Source organism: Microtus oregoni, unplaced genomic scaffold (genome assembly GCF_018167655.1).
Source record: "Microtus oregoni isolate MIOR12 unplaced genomic scaffold, Mior012 000006F_ref0000085, whole genome shotgun sequence".
Classification (NCBI taxonomy): Eukaryota; Metazoa; Chordata; class Mammalia; order Rodentia; family Cricetidae; genus Microtus; species Microtus oregoni.
The window spans coordinates 52,836,576-52,856,878 of NW_024543065.1; the positions used below are offsets into that span (position 1 = coordinate 52,836,576).

Here is a 20,303-nt window from a genome sequence, read left to right on the forward strand (position 1 = left end):
TCTTAGTCAGCAGTTTTATTTTCCACACCTTTAGGCTTTAGTGAAAATAGTGCCCACTGTTAGTTAGAGAGAGCGAAGTCAGCACTTGGTGAGTGCTGGTTCACCTGGTACCTTTTGGCGCACAGTACACTGAAAGAAGATTGCTGGTATTCATTCGGTCTTGCCAAGATGACCACTGCCTGTATTTCTTCCCTAAAAATGAGTTCTAGGTGTTACTCTGGTATATTATCGTTTTAATGGAGTAGATGGGCACATGCACAAAAGTTAAGAAAGTGCCATATCTGGAGCCAAGGCAGACCACAAATCTATCATCTTCCAGCCTCGGCCTCTTCAACAATGGGTTCACAGGCATGCATGATCACACCGGCTCTGCTGCTTTCCTTAGGTGTGGATTTTCTTATGGTTTTGAAGGCGGGAACCGTGACTGAAGCCTTTCCCACAGATGTCACATCTGTGCGGCTTTTCTCCAGTGTGAACTCTCTGGTGTGTTTGAAGACTTGAGAGCTGACTGAAGCCCTCCCCACACTCCTCACACTTGAAGAGTTTCTCCTTCGTGTGAGTAATCAGATGGACTCGAAGCTTGGAGGGGAAACGGAAGGCCTTTCCACACTCCTTACATTTGTGAGGTTTCTTTCCCATGTGGTCCCTCTGATGGTGGCGAAGGTCCGTGCAGGTGTCAAAGAATTTCCCACACTCCTGACATCTGAAAGGTTTCTCTTCAGCGTGGTATCTCTGATGGTAGGTAAACTGAGAACTGTATATAAAGCCCTTTCCACACACATCACACTTGTATGGCTTCTCCCCAGTGTGGACTCTGTGATGGTAATGGAGGCCAGAGGAGCGACTGAAGCCTTTCCCACATATATCACACTTGTATGGTTTTTCTCCAGTGTGAACTCTCTGGTGGGCTTGAAGACGCGAGCGCTGGCTGAAGCCCTTCCCACACTCCTCACACTTGAAGAGTTTGTCCTTCGTGTGAATGCTCAGATGGACTCGAAGATTGGAGGGCAAACTGAAGGCCTTTCCACACTCCTTACATCTGTGAGGTTTCTCTCCTGTGTGCATCCTCTGATGGTGGCGAAGTTCTGTGCTCCTGCCAAAGCCTTTCCCACACTCCTGACATTTGTAGGGTTTCTCTCCAGTGTGGCATCTCTGATGGTAGATGAACTGAGAACTGTACCTAAAGCTCTTTCCACACACATCACACTTGTATGGCTTCTCCCCAGTGTGAACTCTCTGATGGGAATGAAGGCCAAATAAGCGACTGAAGCCCTTCCCACACACCTCACACTGGTGTGGTTTTTCTCCAGTGTGAACTTGCTGGTGTGACTGATAATCACTGAGCTGACTAAAGCTCTTATCACACTCTTCGCACTTGTAGACTTTCTTCTCTGAGTGGACCCTCTGAGAAGCAGGATCCGACCCACAACTGAAGCCTTTCGCACACTCCAGACTCTTAGACGGTTTCTTTCCAGTGTGTGTTACTTGGTGTTGTTTAAGATTTGAACTATAGCGGAAGCCCTTCCCACACACTTCACATTTGTATGATTTCTCTCCAGTTTGAACTCTCTGGTGGGCGCGAAGCCTCGAGGACCGACTGTACCCCTTCCCACAGGTTTCACATTTGAATTGCTTCTCTTCAGTGTGGCTACTCTGATGGACTTGAAGGCTGGAATCCTGGCGGCAGCCTTCCCCATATTCCTTACGCATACAGGGCTTCTCTCCGGTGTCAGCACAGGAATGGTTTCTCTCCCTTGTGAGCTCTGCAGTGAATGATGAGACCCTCGCTGCTGCTGAACTCTTTCCACAGCTCTCACATCTGTAGGGCTTCTGTCCTCTGTTGCTTTTAAGCTGCTTACAAAGCGATGATTTCTTCCTCGAATCTGCAAACACACACAGGTCACACTTCACACAGATCGGCTTATTTCTGCTCTGGTTCTGTGAATTATGCAGACACCTATTTTGGCAATAATTATGAGTTCTTGAGACTGAAAAGTCTTCATGTTCAAGGCAGCTGGAGCTATCTCCTTCGGGATTCCCTGTATTGCCGTTGTTGTCAGAAACCAGAACGGAATCATCTTGCAGTGCTTGAGAACGCCTCCTCTGAAAACACCTGGTCGGTTCCTGCGCAACCTGTTTCCAGATGCGCCAGCAAGACAGCTCTTCCTGGGCAAGGTGTTTTAGTGCACGTCTCCCAGTAGTCGCCGACTCATGTTCACTCCTGCTGCCTGTAAGAAAGCAGTCGTAGAGATGAAACAGGTTATGGGAGAAGGCCATACTAAGGGCATGGATGAGATCGAATCCAGGCAGGGCAAAGGTCACCCTGTCCTTTCCTCAGGTCTTCCTAGATGTGGAGCAAGGGTGACTCGCAGTGTTGGGTGGAACCCATTTACAGACTCTGTCTGGTGTGCACCATCAGTGCTACAATAGCTGGAGAGATGGCGCAGTGCTTAAAAGCACTTGCTGATCCTCCAGAGGACCTGAGTTTGGGTTCTGGTACCTACATTAATGGACTTACAACTCCCTGTAATTCCAGCTACAGGGAGTCTAGCTCCACGCACACCATATGCATGGGCCATACAAACACCAACATTTTTTAAAATTTAAAAATGAAGAAACACGAAACAAAACCACGAACGCTATGGGCACAAAGACTATCCATGCATCCATGCTCTAACACACAATGACGTTAATTAAAAGTGTGTTCATCCTTTTTCCTTAGAACTTATGCAAATGGGACTCTTTCAAATTTAAGTTAGAAAACCCTCAAACTTTGTTAGGCCAGTGGGCAGGAATAACAACACGGATACACTATGGAGCGGACCTGGGAAACAGGTAGCATGGGTTCTCACCAGGATATCTACTTCTTTGGGCTTCTGTTTTCTTCAGCCAAAGCTTTTCTTCTGCTTCCAGTAGAGCCACCACATGTGCTTTGTGGGGAAAGCGCCCTAAGAAAAGACAAAACAAATAATTTAAGGTGAACACAAAATTGAAGCATGTTTTTGTCTAAATTACAAAATCCTCAGCACCTGTGTAATTAATGTTAGAAATGTTTTGATCACGAATTGTACTGAGAAGCCAAGGGCTGGGCATTCAGCTCAGAGGCTAACTGCACTTGCTATTAGCATGAGGACTGAGATCGGTCCCCAGCACCCATGGGAACAGCCATACATGGTCTCCTGATGGCACCTAATATCCCTGATGCTTTGGCAGACAGTGATAAAGGAGGATGCCTGATAATCTCCATGTGCACACAGATTTGAAGGGAACTTCAAAAGTTAACAGAAATCAAGGTCATGGCCGTGCATATATGACAGAATCTGTTCCATCATGTCTTAACCTTCTCTCGCATCCCTCACTGGAAACCACCAGGCTCTGCTGCAGGAGGTCCTCCAGAACAGATTCCGACATCCTATCCTTATCTAGTCTATTGCAAAGAAAATCTATGCCAAGCAGTGGTGGCACATGCACTTAGGAGGAAGCACTCGGGAGGAAGAGGCAGGCAGATCTTTTCGAGCTAGAAGCCAGCTTGGTCTACAAAGCAAGTTCCAGAACAGCCAGGGCTAAACAGAGAAACCCTGTCTCTAAAGAAAAAAAGAAACTACTACTATATTGCACCGTGCTTGTTTCTTTACCTATTAATGGATCACAGGCAAAATTAGAAAGACAAAGTACAGGGCTGAGGCATGACTCAGTAGCAGAGCACCTGCTTAGAATCTCCCAGTGAGGGGCCTGGGTGTGGCTCAGTGGCAGAGCCCCTGCCTAGAATCCCCCAGTGAGGGGCTGGGGTGTGGCTCAGTGGTAGAGCCCCTGCCTAGAATCCCCCAGTGAGAGGCTGGGAGTGTGACTCTGTGGGACTACACTTGCCTAGAGGTCACCGGAAAGCTCAACATTGCTCAACAGCAGATTCCTACCTAGCATACACAAGACCCCGTATTTTAGTCTCAGAAAAATCCACAGTATTGAGTTAAATTACTCATTTGTGGTTCATGGGAAACAGGGTGTGTCGTCCGTCGTCTGTCTCCCCTCCTCTCCCCTCCCTCCTCCCCTCCCCCCACAGTATATGGACATTCTGGATGGTAGATCATCCTGCTGTGGGAGCTGTCTTGGGCCTGGCTACTAATTGCTAAATGTTAGTAGCAGCCATCCCTGAACTGTGAGAAATATGTCTGCTGTGGAATAATTCTTCTACACACGGTGAATACATATCACTCCCATTGGTTAATAAAGAAGCTGACTGACCTATAGCAAGGCACGATAATATTAGGCAGGGACAATCAAACAGAGGATACTGGAATGAAGAAAGGTGGAGTCAAGGAGAAGCCAGTCAGCTGTGGAGGAAGCAAGACATATAGAAAATGCGGTAACAAGCCATAAGCCATGTGGCAAAGCATAGGTAAGAAATAAGGATTAATTTAAATGTAAGAGTTAGGTAGTAACGAGCCTGGGCTATTGGCCTAGCATTTATAAATAATATTAAGCCTGTGTGGTAATTTGGAAGTGGCTCCAGGGACAGGAAAACTCCACCTGTTACATGAGTCCAGACATTGCCGAATGTTCTCTAACAGAAAATCTAGCTGAGAATCGGTGGTTTAAAAAGATTTTGACTGAGCAGAAACATCAGAAAAATCCCTTTTGTCCTAGGGAATCTTTTCAAATGATCCAGAGCCTTGAGCATCTGAGGACAGAGAGTCTCTGGGAGGCTGAGGTTCGGTGTCACAGGACACCCGTCCTCACCCACAGCAACCAGGTTCTTGAAGTTCTCCAGCATCACGTCTTTGTACAGCTTTCTCTGCGTGAGGTTCAGCAGCCCCAGTTCTTCTGTAGTAAACACCAATGCCAAATCCTTGAATGTCACCGCCTCCTGTGACATCAAACAAAAGTCACTTTGATCCAGCTCCCATGGAAGAGGAGAAGCAGAGAGGACACGGTCACATGGGTGCTGCAGACTCAGGGGTCCAAGCAGCCTGAGCCAATAGTTGTTCTGCACTCACACTCCTCCCCAACAATAGTCTAAACTGACTCTGCTACTCCTCCCTCTGTGTGTATGTGCGTGTGTTCTTCCTTGAGGGCGAGGTGAGAAAGGGTCCCACACAGCCCAGGTTGTACTCAAATTCAGTATCACAGAAGATAGATAACCTTGAACCTCTGTTCCTCCTGGCTTTACCCACAGCACTCGAAATTTGGCCATGCACGCCAGGCCTGGATTTTATTTTGACCATGCATGCCAGGCCTGGATTTTATTTTGACCACGCACACCAGGCCTGGATTTTATTTTGGCCATGCACGCCAGGCCTGGTTTTTATTTTGGCCATGCATGCCAAGCCTGGTTTATACAGTGCTAGAGATCAAAGCCAGGGCTGTAGGGACACTAAGCAGGCACTCTATCCAGCTCCAGCCCCACAAATAGCTATATCATACCCAAAGTAACAAGTTATTTTTCTCAACAATTTTGTAAATCGGTAACAAATGATAACACACAGAGCACCAAACTCAGGTTTCTACAACACCTCAGTCCCCGAAAAAGACAAAATGCAATATAAAATTACTGAGAAATATCTGACCTGAAATCCAGCCATTTTCTCTTGTTCCTTTGGAGGAAGGTCACTGCCCTGAGAAGGCATAACTAAGGAAAGATGAAGAAGCCATGAAACAAATGTCAGAACTGTCATTAGCCCAGTTGAAACACTGACCCTCCTGCTTCCAGACACACGCCACCACACACAGCTCAGAAACCAGAAGCACACACTGGATTCAGCGACTAGCAAACCCCTTAGCTCATCTGGGCAGTGAACAACCTATACAACCAAGTTCCTTATTCCTACCATGGAGTTTCAGATTTGAGAATGGGGGGACATGAGGGTCAGGAAACAATGTTCAGCTGATGAGCAAATGAATGATAGGAAAGAAAGGGGAAAAGCAGGATCCAAATGCCTGGCTCCATTTCTGGAAGTACTGCTTACATCTCAACACAGGGAATGTTAGAAAACCTGTGTCTCACTTTTACCACAATGTCATTTCTGCCTACCCCACAGGGGGCGCCAAGAACTAAAGAGCACAGGGAAAGTTACAAGAAGAGGGGATGGAGATTTGAGTTGTTGCTTGCAAAGGACCTGGGTTTTATTTCCAGCACCTACATAGTAGTTCACAACTGTGTGTAATTCCAGTCCAAGGGATCCAACACCCTCTGTTGGCCTCTGCAGGTACCAGGTACACACATTGTATACACATTTAGATTCAGGCAAAGTACTTACGTACTTAAAACAACATAAAATCAAAATGTTTTTAAAGACTAGGAAACCCCTTTTCTTATGAGAAAAAAAAAAGCAGATATTCTGCAACATAAATTATATATACAGTGTGCTCCTATGAAAGTCACCTTTAATTTCTAAAAAGCCTAATTCTGACCTAAAATACCTTAACTAAATATTTTTACCCTAGAGTAATATTTTATTGACACTGGTATCTAAAAGGCATCAATTTATTAGCTGAACAAAAAATGAAGGAAACAGATATGAACCTGGAAAAAAATGGACTATAAGAGGTTAAGGGAAAACAACACGCATCTATTCAGTACCTTTGGTGTTTTGTTTTCTTGGAGACAGTAGCTCAGTATCCTGGCTGGCTTGGAACTAGTTATATAGACCAAACAAGCCATGAAGTCAAAGAAATTGACCTGCTTCTAGCTCCCCAGTGCTGTGACCAAAGGCTTTCACCATGACATCGGGCCACTTATAACAACAAAGTATGGCTGTGGTTCTGGTAAAAGTCAGGCCTGTAACCTAAGCCCCTAAGACACAATTTAAAACAAGAAAGACACTGTTGGGAGGTTGGGAAGTTATCTGCCTCCCAAGCACAAGGCCTTGGATTCAGACCTCACTGACAGTTAAAAAGACACTGTCAAATTTTAATTATCTTTGTATTCTCTGTGTTTTTCAGAATGGGAATACATGCTGGTTCAGCTTTCTATTTCTGCAGTAAGTAACCACCCCCCACTTTTCCAGTATGTGTGATGTGCATGTGCACGGATATTTTTACGTGTGTACAGTGGGAATCTAGCAGAGTCATTGTCTCTAGGGTAACATTAGAATGTAACTGCTGTTTCTCACTGGGTCTAGGGTAGGAGTAGAATGCATTAGTGCTTGTTGGAGGTTCCTAGACCTTGAGGAAACTATTGCAGAGCACAGGGATTGTTTTCTATGGTTTATGGAGTTGATTTTCCATCTGGTGCATGACTTTGGTCTCCAGACTATCCAGGCACACATGGAGCAACTTGAATTACTGGGTACTGCGAACAGTACACAATAAGGACTAAGGCTGCAGGGGTCTGATGGTTTCCTTCAGCGAGCATAAGTAGATCAAAGAGACCTTGGTATGAGGAATTTGTTGTAATCCAAACACGACCTTTGTGTGTCAATTAACAAATATACTTCTGAACAAAGGTTTGAGGTCAAGTTCACAAAAACTGTTCCTCCCTGCAGCCAGCGAGCCTAAAATTACATTCTGGAGTGACTCTCCTTGGAACACCCCACAACACACAACACCCAGCATGTATGGGCACCCATGGATGTGGAGGCCTGAGGCTGAAGTCAAGAATCAACCTTCCTTTTCCATCTCATTCATTCACTGAGAGGTAGGGTCTCTCAATCAAACCCAGAGCTCACTGAGGAGGGTACTCTGGCTAGGCAGTTTGCTCTGGGGATCCCATCTCAGCTGCCTAAGGCTAAGCTCACCTGACATTTACAAGGGTTTCCGGATCACTTTAACCCTGGAACCACCTCCCCAGCCCTAGATATCAGTTTGTATAAGAATGACACAGACAACATAAATTCCACATCAACTGACGGTAACTAAAGGATAAAACTAAGACATGAAAGGTGAACAAGAGGAGGCAATGCAGGACCTGGCAAGTTAAAAACATATATACATGGGGCTGGAGAGATGGCTCAACGGTTAAGGGCACTGACCGTTCTTCCAAAAGTCCTAGGTTCGATTCTGAGCAACCACATGGGGGCTCATAACCATACATAATGAATCTGGTGCCCTCTTCTGCCTGCAGGTGTACATGCAGGCAGAACACTATATACATAATAAATAAATCTTTTAACATGTATATATAAAGATGTATGTAATACAGAGGGGGAGGTTATTTTCCTAATCATTTCAATTTAAGAAGTGACTTTGTACTTGAACTCAACCAATACTCATATAAATATGTATTAACGAGACGTTTTAACGAGACAGCTGATCACAGGCTTAAAAAGAAATGCCAGCTGTATTCTTTCTCATTACACAAGGCCTACTAAACGAAGTGTGGAGACTCACCTGTAATCCCAGCACTGGAGAGGTGGAGGCAGAAAGATGACAAGTAAGAGGTTGTCTTTGGCTGCACAGTGAGTCTGAGGCCACCTGGGTTACACCTGGGGGGGGGGGGGGGGGGGACAGTGCCTCGGGCGTTAAGAGCACTTGCAGGCCTTCCAGAAGAGCAGAGTTAGTCTCCAGCACCCATGTCAGCACTACAAACGCCTGGAACGCTATCTCTTTCCCGCTCTCCACCCCCCCACCCAACACGCACTTAAAAAAACAAAAACAAAAAACTGCATGGAACCCGTACTCTAGGGATCTGATGGCCCTAGTACTAGCTTCCTCAAGCACCCGTGCGTTCTCGTTCTCCTCTCTCTCCTCTCTCTTCCTCTCCTTCTCTCCCTCTCTCTCTCTCCTCCCTCTCTCCCCCAGCCCCGAAACACACACACACACACACACACACATATATATATATATATATATAGAGAGAGAGAGAGAGAGAGAGAGAGAACAAATTAAATGTGATTATGTTTCTGGTTTCCAATTTCCCGGGTCAAGGGACCCGGATGAACTGAAGGGACACCCCAACAGAACAGCCCCTTTGGCGCAGTACCTGGGGCAGTGACGGCTGTAACAAGTCCCTCCTTCCTTGGAGATGCGTTAGGGAAAGGACGCGGGGAGACTTTCCCACAGCCAAGGATGGCTCTCGTCACGGGCTCCCAGGAGGAGGACGCCCGAGGACACGGCTGGGACCAAACAAAGGGAGGCTGGCTAATCTGTCCTCATTAGATCCTAACTGCGTGGCAACCCAGCCACAACGGGAGATGCTGAGAGGCGGAGGGGGGGGGGGGGGGGATGAGAATTGAACTTCCGGTTTCGCACTTCCGGGCTCCAGGAGCGTCGTTTCGCAGGCTGAAAAGACTTGAAAGGGGCTGTGATTGATGCGGGATGCACTCGCCTTCCTCGTCCGAAAGAGACGGTGCCTTGCTCTCCATGGGCGAACACGGCTTGACTAGTTCTAGCTCCTGAACTACACTTCCCGGAAGCCATCGGAAGAACAAGCGCCCGCCCTCCCCGAAGAGTTTTGGGACACACTTCCCAGAATTACCCCACTGCAAGGAAAGACCTGTGGGAGCTTTCGGACTACAGCTCCCAGAAGTCTCTTCATCTTCCGGTCACTTTATCTGCCTCACAAAGAAAGATCGTAGACCCTTTGGATAAGTGTTGGTCATTCCCTGAACTATTAGGTAGTTTGTATTGTTTTGGAGGTCTCTGGGACAAAATACCCGACAAAAATAACATTAGGAGAGGTTATGGTTTTTTGTTTTTGGGAGTGGGGGACGGGGGGGGGGGGGGGGGGGGGGGGGGGTTAGGGACCAGCCAAGTTTTAAAGGGACATCAGCTCATCGTGGTTCGAAAGGCGGGTTGGGAACAGCTCTGTCTTGGGCATCTATAAATGCAGTCTCCCACTTGGTGACTGGTCCGAGAAGCAGAGAAGGAAAGCCAGCACCAGAAGCGAATGTCTGCCCTCGAGGCCCCATTTCCAAAGTTTCAGTAACTTGGGATCACGTGTCCCATACATGAGTCTGGAGTCATTTCCCATCTACTCCATACTGTGCCTAAGAATCCATGGCGCAGTATGGAGCATCTTGCTACCGCCAGGGTAACAAAATTCACCATCAGAAAGGATAATTGAATCTATAAAGCATAATGCAAACAAAACACAAAATCCAAGAAGACAGGGCCCAACTTCACAGCAAAGGATGGGGGGGAAGGACAGATACTAACCATAACAAGACCAAGTGGATACCGCAGTTGACAGCTTCCTCTTTCGTCCACACTGGGGATTGTACCCAGGATCTGGCAAGCTAGAAAAGTATTCTAACACTGACACATCCCCGGGCCCAAAGGGGGTTTTTATAGATTTTGGCTTTGCCGTTTTAAAGGCTGTTAGGGTTCCTGTTCCAAACAGAAACATCTCAAGCTTCAAAAGTACATCCTCCCCCTATTTGCTTAAAAAAAAAAAAAAAAAAAATCTTTTCAGTACTCAGCACGAGATTTATGCCAATCCAGCAGCCCTTTTCCCTTTATAACAGACACTGTGGCACTTCCAAAATGCCCTGGTAGGTCACCCTTCCCAAAGTTCTTGTGATACTCAAAGACGTCAGGGTTGCAACCAAAGCCTTCTCAGGGTAATTAACAGAGTGCCTGGAAACACTGGGATGTGAGGAGCAGAAACACTAACCTGAACAATTACACTTTCTTTTGAAAAATTAAAAGAATTCACACAACAGGCCAGTGACATGATTCAGTGGGCAAAGGTGCTTGCCACCAAGTCTGACATCCTGAGTTTGATCCCTGGTTCCCCAAAAGATGCCCTCTGCTCTCCACACATATGCTATGGCATGCCTCCACTGGCATGTGTGTGTCCCCAAACACGTTAAATTGTCTTTGAGATAAGTTTTACTTATGTGTATGAACTCTTTGCCTACATGCATGTACATGTACCATATATTGGATCTTCTGGAACTAAGGTTAAAAAATGATTGTGAAGCCCCCGGGTGGTGGTGGCGCACACCTTTAATCCCAGCACTTGGGAGGCAGAGGCAGGCGGATCTCTGTGAGTTTGAGGTCAGCCTGGTCTACAAGAGCTAGTTCCAGGACAGGTTCCAAAGCTACAGAGAAACCTTGTCTCAAAAAAAAAAAAAAAAAAAAACTGGTTGTAAACCACCATGAGTTCCGGGAAATGGATCCTTTGCAAGAGCAACAAGTGCTTTTCCTACTAAGCCATCTCTGGGTCTAAACTGTTTTAAAATGTAATCGAAAGCAACAAAAAATGCACAGGACGCAAATCTTTCAAAACATTATTTTACAGAATGTTTTTCCTGAACGGATTCCCTGATGTTTTTGCCATCTCTCGTGTTCTTAGAAGCCCTATCACTGCTGTGGATTCGGTGATGAATTAGAAGATTTGACCGCCAACCAAAGCTCTTACCGCAAACCTCACACTTGTAAGGTTTCTCCCCTGTGTGAACCCTCTGATGAGACTGTAGTTGTGAAGAACGGCTGAAGACTTTTCCACACACGTCGCACTTGTATGGTTTCTCTCCGGTGTGGACGCGCAGATGGACTTGAAGGTTTGAATTCAGGGTGTAGCCTTTCCCGCACACAGTACAAACATAGGATTTCTCTCCGGTGTGTATGCCCTGATGGGCCTGGAGACTCGAAGGGCGACTAAACTCTTTCCCACAATCCACACACTTATAGGGCTTTTCTCCGGTGTGGACTCTCTGATGGATGTAGAGATTTGAGCTACAAATGAAGCTCTTCCCGCACTCCTCACATTTGTAGGGTTTCTCACCTGTGTGTACTCTCTGATGGGACCGCAGGTGTGAATTCCGACTGAAGCTCTTGCCGCACGCGTCACATTTGAATGGCTTCTCCCCGGTGTGGAGTCTCTGATGGTCCTGAAGGTGGGAGGCCTGGCTGAAGGCGCTCCCACACGCCTCACAAACATACGGTCTCTCCCTGGTGTGGACTTTAAAATGAACATTAAGTGCAGATCTACAGCGGAAGAGTTTGCCGCATCGCTCACATTCGTATGGTTTCATGGCCGCAGGGACCTCCTGAGGGATGTGTGGATGCGGATCATGGCCAAGTCCCTGATGTCTTTCTCCCGTGTGACCTCGCTGACGAACACAACCATCTGTGCTATAACGGAAACCTTTCCCGCATTCCACACAGGTGCAAGACCTCTCTCTCGGGTCTGACCGTTTGTGGGGGTCAAAGCTGGAGAGATCATTATTTTTCTGTCCAGCCTGAATGGTTCTATTCTGATCAAAGGTTGCTGCCTTTATGTTCTCTCTCACACAACCACTGGGGCTGTGACCATCTTTACTTTTGTGTACTCTGTGATCACTGAGGGAACGCGAAATCCGACCTACAGAGTCCATATCCTGTTTACTCTGACCCCGTTCACTTCTTGTGGAAATCGGTTGGTATCCATTCTTAGGACTCTGTGGCTCAGTCAGGAAAACTTTTTGCCAAGAACCCTGGGCTCTCAACGTTGGAAGTGGGAGCCTTCCAGTATCAGCCTTTGCCTTATGACTCTGGGTATAGTTCTCATCTTCGGAAACATGTGCAGATGACCATCTCCCGCCCAGGCAGGGGGAGTCACCCTGTAACTGCGTGCTAGTCACCATGGAGTCCTGACACCTGCTTAAGTCGTCCATGACCCGCTGCCAGATGTGCCAGCAGGAAAGGGCTTCACGTGACCTTCCATCCTGGACAGCCCTCAACTCGCTCTGACTGTTAATTCCTATGAAGACAGGGATAAAGACAAGTGAAACTGTTTACACTTCAGGGTTTCACACTCAGGACATAACACTAGACTGTAATGCAATTCAAGAGGATTCTTCAGTTTCTCTTTTTTTATTACTCATGAAGTTCTCTGCTTTAAAAACTGACAGAAACCTAGATATAGTCTACTGCATTCCCAACTATTAAGAGCTAATAAAGCCAGGGCTGGAGAGATGGCTCAGCAGTTAAGAGCACTGGCCACGCTTCTAGAGGACACAGGTTCATCCACGGCAGCTCACAGGCAATCTGACCCCCTCTTCTGGCCTCCGTGGGCACTGAGCATACATATGGTAAACATAAATGCATGTAGCCAAAAACCCATACAGATAAAACAATAATTTAAATTTTAAAGGAGAGAACTAATAAAAGTCATTCAAATTAATTACCGACATACTTTCTGAAATTTTTTTCTTTTTAAAATTATGTATCTTTCCTACCACATGACAGTGTCAATAAGAAGGAACATTTTTTCAGTGTTCAGTTTTCCAGCCACTACCTAGATTCCTGCCTGGCATGTGTTCTGGCAAAGTATGTGCAGGTGGCTCCTTGGTTCACCCTAACTCCAAACCCAAGTCACGGAAGCAAAGGGCATTTTAAAGTAAATGTATGGAAGTGATCTGGATCCAAGTTCAGCTGAGAACTTGCAACGCTTTGTTTGGGGTCGGGTACACGGTGGGAGAGCCGAGGATTCAGTCAAAGGCCAAAGGACACACGGAAGCCAAAGGGAGCATGAAGAGCCATCCCCCAACGCTCACTGAGGCATCTGGTCCGCCCCTGTTCTCACTTTCCCAGGAGTCCAAATTCAGAGGCAGTGAGGACTGTCATCATCATCGTGGGAACAAGGAAAACAGTGCTTTGGAGTTATCCAAGCGTGGTGGTGGTGGTGGTGGTGGTGGTGGTGGTGGTGGTGGTGCACACTTTTGATCCCCAGCACTCGGGGGCAGAGGCAGGCAGATCCCTGCAAGTTTGAGGTCAGCCTGGTCTACAGAGAGAGTTCCAGCCTACCAGGGCTACAAAGTGAGACCATGTTCTCAATCAAAAGTCTTCCAACTTGATAAATGCAATGTATCAGGGAATTTGAAACTAAAGTAGCTTGTGATAAACATTCAGAAGAAATAGGAGACAAACTACCAGAGAACCACTACAAGCAGTAATGGCATCACTAAACATCTACTGAAAATGTGTGTGTGCGTGTGTTATATCTAATTTATTATAAGTTTCAGTATATATTATATATTTAATTTCCCCCATACATTTGTTGGGCTAACAATGGAATATTCATTTCTTACTGTAGATGTGAACTCTGGAGGAAACTAATGGATTGCAGCCGGGCAAACCTCTTAACAGCAAAGTTCACTCTGGCTACTTTCTTAGACTTCCTTCTCCTACATAAGGAGTAAGGAGACAGAATTTTACTTTTCCTATGGATAAAGCCTAAGAACTAATCATAGGAATTCTTGTGGGACACACTTCCCAAGATGACGACGGAACTCAGTGTCCGGCGTGCACAAGGCCTGAGGTTTGATGCCAGTGCTGGGGGTGGCGGCAGTTAAAGCCATATTGAAACATGATTTCCTATCGAAGTGAACGTGAAGTGAAGCTACAACTGCTCAAACCACGTCTCAAGCTAGTCCTCTCCACAGAACTACAAGTCCTTTAAGACATGCGTGAATCAGCCTGTGCGAGCCCACACTCCTGAGACGGCAGAACGAGGCTAGGATTAATTTGAAGACGAGTTCCACAAGAATGTCGCAACGACCTAGGACCAAGTTTGGACATTCGGACAGCATGGCAGCGGCAACAGGGACAGTGAACAGCAAGTACTGGGATGAGTCACGTAAGACTTCGCCTAAATTTCTCTCCCTCTTTGCTGCCTTCTGCATTAGAGGCTTCACTCCTCTATGTGCGACTTATCTCATTCGAAAAGCTGACGCTCTGCAAACATGCAAAACCACAGATGCCCAAAGGGCACATTAGAGCAAAACTGCAGTGGGAACTTCAGGAGCAACTGAGTCGTCACCAATACAATGAAAATAGTATCTTTTGAAACTCCTACACAACAGCCCAGTGGAGAAATACCGTTGATTCTGTGACCCTCCCATCATTAACATATACTGCAAAAACAACATCTGAGTGACCTTTAACCTCCCGTCACTTCTGCTCCCTCCTCACTGGCTCTACACCGATTCACGTACTTGGCCAGCTTTCCATACAACGTGTGTCATTTTCTCTGAGAAAGGCTAGTGTTTTCTATTTAATTATTGCCAGTTCGGTGCTGGAGAGATGGGCCAGTGGTTAAAACCACTTCTGCTCTTCCAAAGGACCAGCGTTTGATCTCCAGCACCACACCTGCCTAACTCCAGCTCCAGAGGATTCAATGCCCTTTTCTGGCCTCTGAGGACTCTCACACCAAAGTGTCTCTCTCTCACACACACACACATATAAAAATAAATATCTTTAAGAAATCATCAGTAGAGGGACTGGAGAGATGGGCCAGCAGTTAAGAGCACTTGCTGCTCTACCAGACGACCCCAAGTTTAGTTCCCAGCACCCACATCCCATACCTCACAACCACCCATAACTGCTGATACCCTCTTCTAGCCTAAGAGGGTACCCACACTCATGTACACATACACAGAACAAGATGTAATAATTTTTAAAAATAATAAAATGTGGGGCTAGAGAGATGACTCGGTTGTTAAGAGCACTGGTTGCTCTTCCAAAGGACCCAGGGTCAGTTCTCAATACCTACATGGTGGCTCACAACCATCTGTGACTCCAGTTTCAAAAGACCCAACACCCTCTACTGGCTTCCACAGGCACCACAGGAATGAGCAAATTCAGAGAACCATTCTGAGAGCCCCAAAGCTTCCTCCCAACTCCAAGGCCACAAAGATATGTGCTAGAGAGCTTCCGTTCTCACCCACTGAGAGCAGGTTCCTAAAATTCTCCACCATCACCTCTTGGTACAGCTTCCTCTGGGAGGAGTCCAGCAGCTTCAGCTCCTCCTCAGTGAAGGCCACAGCCACATCCTTGAATGTCACCGCCTCCTACAAGAAGCACAAGTGACCTCAATCTTACAACCAACCTCTGTTAGCACCATTAGCAGCATCTGTCCCAGGGGAAGCTCAGAAAGACTCAGGAAGTTCTAAAATGAGGTGTCTTGAGATTCCAGAAATAAACAACTCAAAAGTCTCAGGAAGTCCTAGAAACTGGCCAGATGCACAAAGTCCCTCTGGTCACAGGGTGAGTAGTAAGGACTGCTGAGGGCACTCAAGTCAGCAGAATTTCCTAGAAGGGACACCTCTACCTCCTGAGGTGTCTGCAGTTCCAGGTTGAGTCCTGGGGCTAACTCCAAGAAACTCACTGACTCACCTACTTGGACTTGAGTGGGATTGTTACTTGATTCTGTCATGGATTCCCTACTTGGGGTGAAAAGATGTTTGTTTGTGTCTCCCCAGGAAAAGGATCAACACCAACGTCCATTAGAGACAAAATGGCCCTGAAAAGGCAGGGAGGAGTTAAACGTACTGGGACAAACGGGCACCTGGCACATCCTAAGGACCTCAACTGCTTTCATACATCCTATTTTTAAAATCACGTTATTCTTTTAGTGTGTGTGAGTACACCCACGTGCAGTGTCACACAGGAGTGCATGTGACATAGCGCTCGTGTGAAAGAGAGTGACTTGTGGAAGTCGGTTCTCTGCTTCCACCATGGGGGTCCTGGGGATCAAACTGAGGTCTTCAGGCTTGGAGGCAAGCACGGTGACCCCTGCGCCATCTTGTCTGAGGATTACCTCAGCAATCTGAGGGTGGAAATGGCAAGCTCTTCTTACCTTGAGAGTGTTCATCATTTAGTGTTCCTTCCAGGAGGCGTAAAGCCTAAGAAGGCAGAAATAGGAAAAGAGAGAGGTCAGAGCCAGCATGCCACTGAACACACGGCGGAGGACCCTTGTCAGACAGTCAGGTGCATGTTCCTCCCACGTATCACAGGTACTCCTCTCAGGAAAACATCTCAGAACAGTGTACGACATTAGATTTCCTTATACTAATTTTTGCGATTTTCTCTAAATTTTAAATTACAGGGAAAAAAATTTTTTTTGATTCAGAGTTTCTCTGTGTAACAGTCCTGACTGTCCTGGAACTCGCTTTAATGATCAGAAATTGTCAGAGTCACAGCTGGTAGTCATGGTGATGCCAGTGCCCAAGGAAATAACCTCTAATGCTAACAATCCACAGTGGCCGCTAGTCGGTCTTCCCACTCCTGGCGGAAGTACTCTAGGACAAGAGAAGGCAAGGAATCCACTCCCCAGAGCCCACAGGGAATGAGTGCTCTGTGAACTCTAGTTTGACCCTACACACACCAGCGCCTTCTGCTCCTTGGGAGTCTGTAGTAAGATAGGACTGTTGACAGTATTTATTGTTTAATCCCAGCAGTCAAGAGGCAGAGGCAGGAGGTGAGTTCCAGAACAGCCAGAGATACACAGAGAAACCCTGTCCAATGGAAAAATAAAAATAAAAAAGAAGAGGAGGAAGAAGAAAGAAAGAGAGAGAGAGAACAAGAGAGAGAGAGAGAGAGAGAGAGAAAGAACGAAAATGTCTGCAGGAATCAAGTTAGGTGGGCAGGGCTTGAGCAGGGCAGGGCTCCCCAGGTGAGGCCAGGGCTGCCAGTTCAGGGTGAGTTTCTCAACTGCTGCAAGGGACAGCCAGTCCCCTGAAACACAGACACCAGTAAAGAGAAACTTACCCAAGAACCTGACAGAAACCACGCTAAAACAGTCACTGTTCCATTCACAGGCTAGAGTAGAACAAGTTCTTTCTTTGCATAAGTCTGTATTTTCCAACATTTCCATGTCTGCACGGTAAACATTATTTGGGAAGAGTGGAATAGATGAAACACGCTTTTTGAAGACCCTACCATGAGGAACTGGGGAGATGGCTTCATTGGTAGAGCTTGCTGGGCAAGCAAGGGGACCCGAGTTCCGTGCTGGTGGCACAGGTTGGTAAAGCCAGTGCTGAGAAGAGCAGCTAATGGCATTATCTTCCCTGCTTGTCGCCAGCCAGTCAGCCTCACCTAACTGGGCAAGGTGAGCAAGACACCCACAAGGTGACTCGGTGGGTAAGGTGCTTTGCCACCAAACCAGACTGAGTTTGAGCCCCAGAACCCACACGGTGGAAGGTGAGCAGCATTTCCCCAAACTGGTCCTCTAATCTCCACATGCACACCACAACTCGCGTGCCCCCCCCACAAAATAAATGTTAAATGGGAAAAAAAGGGGGGGGCGGTGGGGGAGGCTCCTGGGGAAGCCGAGTTGATCTGCAGTGTCCACACACACAAATATACAAACCCTGCTCTAATTCCCACATGCACACCACAACTCGTGTGCCCCCCCCCATAAATGTTAAATGGGGAAAAAAGGGGCGGGGGGCGGCTCCTGGAGAAGCCGAGTCGATCTGCAGTGTCCACACACACAAATATACAAACCCTGCTCTCAAGACCCCTGCGAGACAGTTCTAATCCATTTTCACATGACACTGGCCAGCTTCCTCAGGGAGCGTGGACCAAGTCAGTCTGGGTTCACACAGCCTAGCTTCTGAGGCCAGTCTCCTAACGTCTAATCACAGTCATGTACAAGTGTAAGACCCACACACCCTCTAGAGTCAGTCTACCCACCCGGGGCTCCGCATGGTGCTTTTTGGGAAGTCAGGACTGCGGGCAAATCGAAAATAGTGAAATGACAAAATCCCATCTCCGTCTACTCTATCTCATGGTTCGTGCCCCAGTACCTGCGGCAAGCTGCCAGCTACCTATAAGGTTCATAGGTGGGGACAGCCCAGCACTTGCTGGCTCACAAAAGCCGTGAATTGGAATATTACAATGGTCTCCATGACACCCACATGCCAGACAGTTTTTAAGCATTTTACGATCCATTTTTTTTTTCCTTTTACTAGGAAGGTCTAACTTCTCTTTTGCAGAACAGCCAGAAAATGCAGAGGGGTCAGCTAGAGCGGAAGCAGCAGAGCCAGCTGCGGGGCAGGAGAGAGGGGGATGCAGGTAGGGAGGGGGGCTATAGGCGGGGAGAGGAGGCTGAGGGCGGGGAAGGGGCTGTAGGCAGGGAGAAGGAGCTGCAGGCAGGGAGACGGGGCTACAGGCAGGGAGAGGGAGGCTATAGAGAGGAGGGGGGGCTGCAGGCGGGGAGGGGGTTGCAGGCAGGAAAAGGGGGCTGCAGGTAGAGGGGGGCCTGCAGGCAGGGAGAGGGGGTTTGAGAGTGGGGAGGGGGATTGCGGGTGAGGAGAGGGGGCTGCAGGCGAGTAGGGGGTGGCTGTGGGTGGGGAGGAGGCTGTAGGTAGGGAGGGGAGCTGCGGGTGGGGAAAGGGGCCTGCAGGAGGAAAAAGGGGGCTGCGGGCAGGGAAAAAGGGCCTGCGGGAGGGAGAGGGGGCTGCAGGCAGGGAGAAGGAGCTGCGGGCGGGCGGGGAGAAGGGAGATGCAGGCAGAGAGGGGGGCGGCGAGCAGGGAGAGAAGGGGACTGCAGATGGGGAGAGGGGCCACTGAAGTGGCTGGCACCGAAGGCCCGCAGATCCAGGTTCGCCCCGTCCCACGGAATGCCGCGGCTCCTTACCTTTCAAACTTCACTTCTTCCTTGTCTCCTCAAATACTGTCAATCTCAAAAGCATCTAGGGGACATTTTAGAGGTCCCTGGCTAAAATAACTCAAACCCAGGGGAACAGATGGCTAACAAGTCAATCTGAAGCTGACGAGTTCCCATAATTCCGCGTGGAGAAACTGTGGCGCCGGCTCGGTGGTAACGGAAGTGAGGATGCAGAGGCACAGACGCAGTCCCAGAAGGCTAGTGGAGGACCGCCCTCCTGCATCGAATTTCCCTCTAGATTTTCATTCCTTATACTCCTAAGAAAGGCCTGAGTAAAATATCTTTACATAGTAATATGTGTACCTTGAAAGTATAGAACTCCAGTTCCGGTTCCAGAGGACGCCGCCGCCTTCTGGCCTCCTCGAGCACTGCATGAGTGTACGTGATGCACAGACATAATGCAGGCAAAACATCGATACAAATAAAATCTTTTTAAAAACTAAAAATATACAAAATGAACCCTATTTATCTATCGGTGTGTTCATGCGTGCCACAACACAAGCGAGGAAGTCATAGGGCAACTTCCAGGAGAAAATTCTCTCCTTGCACCGTGAGAGTCGGGGGATCCAACTCCCTTGTCAGGCTGGGCAGTAGGGGTCTTTACCTGCTGAGTCATCTTACCAGCCCTTGGAAATAATCAACCTTCAAAAATGGGCAAAGATTCAAACATGGGTTCAGGGATTCAAATAGGAATGTGACTATAGCAGACAAGGACATGTAAAGATAAATCTTTTGTAAAAGAAAAGAAATGGATATAATCAAAATGAGCTAGCACCACAAGCTTGTTAGAACCAAAAAAAAAAAAAAGGAACAAAAACAAAAGAAAATGTTAGCATCCCAAGTGTTGGTGAGCAGAACCTAACTGTCCCACACTGGTGGTGAAGATGCGGAATGGACAGCTGTGCTCAAAAGCTCTGGTTTTAGCCGTGTTAAATATGTTTCTCACCATTCATCAACATAGAATAATCCTAGGTCTGAATGAAGGGAA

General features: G+C 47.4%; 2 protein-coding genes across 2 annotated transcripts in view; both read right to left on the reverse strand.

The window, feature by feature from the left end:
* On the reverse strand, nucleotides 1-19,594 carry LOC121449149 (zinc finger protein 227-like). Its single transcript, XM_041653390.1, is given in 7 exon segments — nucleotides 1-2,228; nucleotides 2,853-2,948; nucleotides 4,738-4,864; nucleotides 5,565-5,626; nucleotides 15,587-15,713; nucleotides 16,502-16,547; nucleotides 19,286-19,594. Coding segments are annotated over 6 exon segments (2,316 nt in total). The 5' UTR covers nucleotides 16,520-16,547; nucleotides 19,286-19,594; the 3' UTR covers nucleotides 1-342.
* Nucleotides 11,133-20,303, reverse strand: part of LOC121449150 (zinc finger protein 45-like) — a 24,810-nt gene continuing 15,639 nt past the window's right edge. The window contains exon 8 of the mRNA XM_041653401.1: nucleotides 11,133-11,927. Coding sequence (XP_041509335.1) covers nucleotides 11,169-11,927 — 759 coding nt within the window. The 3' untranslated portion in view covers nucleotides 11,133-11,168. The remainder of the gene's footprint in view (nucleotides 11,928-20,303) is intronic.